The sequence below is a fragment of the Pipistrellus hanaki genome (genome assembly GCF_964339955.1).
Source record: "Pipistrellus hanaki genome assembly, chromosome: 1".
Classification (NCBI taxonomy): domain Eukaryota; kingdom Metazoa; phylum Chordata; class Mammalia; order Chiroptera; family Vespertilionidae; genus Pipistrellus; species Pipistrellus hanaki.
The window spans coordinates 186,836,539-186,840,452 of NC_140503.1; the positions used below are offsets into that span (position 1 = coordinate 186,836,539).

Sequence of the window (3,914 nt, forward strand, 5' to 3'; positions counted from 1 at the left end):
AGTGGAAAGAGCCAAGTTTATTATGAGGACTATATGCTCTAGAGACCTCAGACAAGGCATCTCACAGGAGGCTTTTTCATAAAACTAGGCTCTGCTGGTAGTAAGGAGGCCAGTTTGGAGGCAGGCGCTGAGCTGTGCACATCTCCCCACTCCAGCCACCTCCTCCAGACCCATCTTTTTATTTCGTTTTTTTCCACTTGGCTGAGCCATCCAGAGCCTTTTCAATGTATAAAATGGAATATTCTTACCTCAATTCCTCTGCCTACGAGTCCTGTATGGCTGGCATGGACACTTCCAGCCTGGCTTCAGCCTATGCAGACTTCAGTTCCTGCAGCCAGGCCAGTGGCTTCCAGTATAACCCGATCAGGACCACTTTTGGGGCCACGTCCGGCTGCCCGTCCCTCACGCCGGGATCCTGCAGCCTCGGCACCCTCAGGGACCACCAGAGCAGTCCGTACGCCGCAGGTAAGGACCGCGGGCTTCCTCGGCCAGGAAGCCGCCTTTCCGCTCGTATATAGGAAGCCTTGATTGCATTTGAAAATGGAAATGTGTTTAGTATTTACCAAACGAAATTTGCTTACACAAATGAAAGAATTTATCACGTTAGAAGCGATTGCAGGGAGGGGGTAATTCACTTACAGGGTTACACTATCCTAGTCACACCCGAACCGCCAACAAAATTATCTTAAGCTGCCAAAATGATAGGCATAATTTATTTACTTTGCGATGAGACGTAAAGCTTAGAAAATAATTAAATAACAAAGAGTAAAGCTCATTACTGGCAGTGTCTCTCTCTCTCTCTCTCTTTTTTTTAAAGAACCGGCTGCGGGCTCACACCTCTTTGGCTGGTCATTTGGAGGATTGCTTTTTTAAAATTTTTATTTATTTATGATTGTTATTTTGCAGCACGTTTCCCCTCAACTTTTTTGGGGCTGGGGCAACTCCTGAGAACTGAAAAGTTCTAACCGTGAGAGTGTTTGGTAACTTCTTCCCTGGCTCCTTGATATATTCCGACGGAAGTTTTTGGACTTTTTCCCCCCCTTCTCTCCTTTCTTCCCCTCACCAAAGCATTCTCCCGCCCTGGCTCTCAGGGGTCTCTGATGATGTCTGTTAACCCACCCAGAGGCGCTTGTGCCAGGAGGGACCTCGCCAAACCCCGAAGTTTGCGCTAGTTTCTGTGTGTAACGGATCTTTACCTGCAGCTCCTCTTCTCGGCCACCCCCTCTCTCTGTTTGTCGGTGGCGGCCCCGGGACACCTGTCTTGGAAGTCCCCACATTCGGGCTCCATGGCCAAGCCCGTTTTGCCCACGCCCTGTCCTCTCTCTTGTCTCCAGTTCCTTACAAACTCTTCACCGACCACGGCGGCCTCAACGAGAAGCGCAAGCAGCGGCGCATCCGCACCACGTTCACAAGCGCGCAGCTCAAGGAGCTGGAGAGGGTCTTCGCCGAGACGCACTACCCCGACATCTACACCCGCGAGGAGCTGGCCCTGAAGATCGACCTCACCGAGGCGCGGGTCCAGGTACGCGCCCCCCGAAAATTACCCGGCTGGGGCGTCCGGGGATTGCTGTGGGCGAGGGAGCGGGTGGTGCTACCTAAGGTTCTGAAGCCCAGGGCCCCGTGGCTCAGGGCTGAACAGAGAGGCCAGGTTTGGAGGGCTGGGCGCAAATAAACCCTAATGGATGGAAGGAGAAGCGGTCTTTGGGTTGGGCGCATGCTCTAGGCTACACATGTATACACAGTTGCAAAGTGTTTCCCACCCCAGCCAAGCGCCGAGGAGGCATCCAAGCGCCCTTTGGGGAGAGTGCAGACTCTGCCCGCATATTATAAACAGACATAAACAGATGAGTTTGCTAAATGCCTCCTAATCCACGCGCTTTTAACTTGGAGCTGTCGCGTATGGGTGCGTTTTCCCAGGGAACTAGGACTTGCATCAAGTTCGCAAAGGGGCTTCGACCCCAGGAAGGTCAAGAGCCGAGGCTGACTCTGACTTTCAGGGCCAGGGCTCTCCCCGCAGGGGGCCCGCCGGCGGAGGGGCAGGGCGCACCTGTGCGGTTTCTCCAGACATCAGGGTCAGGATGCAAGGCGAGCGCTCAACCCAGAGACCGCTTCTCCTTCCGTCCATTAGGGTTTATTTCACTTAGGCTTATTAGGATTTATTTCACTTAGAGTTGAGGCCTAGGGCCGATGGCGAGTTTGGAGTAACTCAAGAAATAAGACTGAACAAAGATCCCACAAATTGTTTTTTTCTTTAAATATATATATATATATATATATATATATATATATATATATATATATATATATATATATATATATTTAACTGATTTTTTACAGAGAGGAAGAGAGTTAGAAACATCCATGAGAGAGAAACATCCATCAGGTGCCTCCTGCACACACCCCACTGGGGATGTGCCCGCAACCAAGCAACCAAAGTACATGCCCCTGACGGGAATCGAACCCGGAACCCTTCAGTCCGCCAGCCGACGCTCTCTCCACTGAGCCAAACCGGTTTTGGCAAAAGAAGGGTTTTTATTTTAGGGCCTCTCTGGGACCCGCCTTTTTTTTTTTTTTTTTTTTTTTTTTTTTTTTTTTTTTTATCTTCTGTATGTAAAGGATTCCTTGACATGTTCAAGTCACCCTGAGAACATTTCTTGGAAGATGCACCAGCAACGAGGGGGTGGGAGCAGGCGCGGGGGGCCGGGTGCGCATGGGGGTACCCGGGGGCGCGGAGTTGATTGAAAACGAACTAAAATGGGAATGGGCTGTGAACCCTCCTAACTGGCGCTTTTCCTCCCCGCCGGTTCCTCTCTCCCCCGCTTCTCCGCTCCCCGTCCTCCCGGGCAGGTGTGGTTCCAGAACCGCCGCGCCAAGTTCCGCAAGCAGGAGCGCGCGGCGGCGGCGGCGGCCGCCGCGGCCAAGAACGGCTCCTCCGGGAAGAAGTCCGACTCCGCCCGGGACGACGAGAGCAAGGAGGCCAAGAGCACCGACCCGGACAGCACCGGCGGCCCGGGCCCCAACCCCAACCCCGCGCCCAGCTGCGGGGCGAGCGGCGGCGGCGGCGGCGGGCCCAGCCCGGCGGGCGGCCCGGGGGCGGCGGGGCCGGGGGGCCCGGGAGGCGAACCCGGCAAGGCCGGCCCCGCGGCGGCGGCGGCGGCGGCGGCAGCGGCGGCGGCAGCAGCGGCGGCGGCGGCGGCGGCCGGGGGCCTGGCTGCGGCCGGGGGCCCGGGACAAGGCTGGGCTCCCGGGCCCGGCCCCATCACCTCCATCCCGGATTCGCTCGGGGGGCCCTTCGCCAGCGTCCTGTCTTCGCTTCAAAGACCCAACGGGGCCAAAGCCGCCTTGGTGAAGAGCAGCATGTTCTGATCTGGGCGGCCCGGTGGCGGCGGCGGCGGGCGGGCCGGGGGCCGGGCGGGCGGTCGAACGGGCGGGCGGACCAGCGGGGAAGCCCAAGGCCATGGTCGCCGCTGCTGCCCTGGCTTTTTCACGGAAAGCCTAAAGCGATCGCGATAAGAATAAAGAGAAAACGGCGTCGCCCCCATTGCAACCCCACTCTGACCCCAACCCTGAACCCCCAACGAAACAAAACAAAACAAAACAAAACGAAAAAAGCAAAACACTTTCTGGCTTCGCACCTGCCTGTGGACTGGAGGTGGGAGCGGTGCGGCCTGGGCTGGGGCCACTCTCAGGGGGCTGTGTCTGCGTGTCCTGTGTGTCTGTCTCCGGGAATGTGTCTCTGTGGCCGGGCAGGTGACAGAAAGAGATGGATGGGGGCATAACCAACGCAGTGACTTGCTTAGAAAAAAGAGAAAAATAAACAAAACAAAACAAAAAAACCAAATTAAAAAAAAATTAGGAAGGCAGCAATCTTTTTTGTTTGTTTGTTTTAAAGATTTTAAAATCTAAGGGGAAAC

At 55.3% G+C, this 3,914-nt stretch overlaps 1 protein-coding gene across 1 annotated transcript; it reads left to right on the forward strand.

Annotated features, from left to right (window-relative positions):
• Positions 1-224: 224 nt before the first annotated feature.
• PHOX2B (paired like homeobox 2B) lies at positions 225-3,366 on the forward strand (the record flags this gene model as incomplete). The annotated part of the gene is made up of 3 exons (XM_084903381.1): positions 225-465; positions 1,335-1,522; positions 2,848-3,366. The coding sequence occupies 3 exons, from the start codon at positions 225-227 to the stop codon at positions 3,364-3,366; spliced, it is 948 nt and encodes a 315-aa protein (XP_084759507.1).
• Positions 3,367-3,914: the final 548 nt, after the last annotated feature.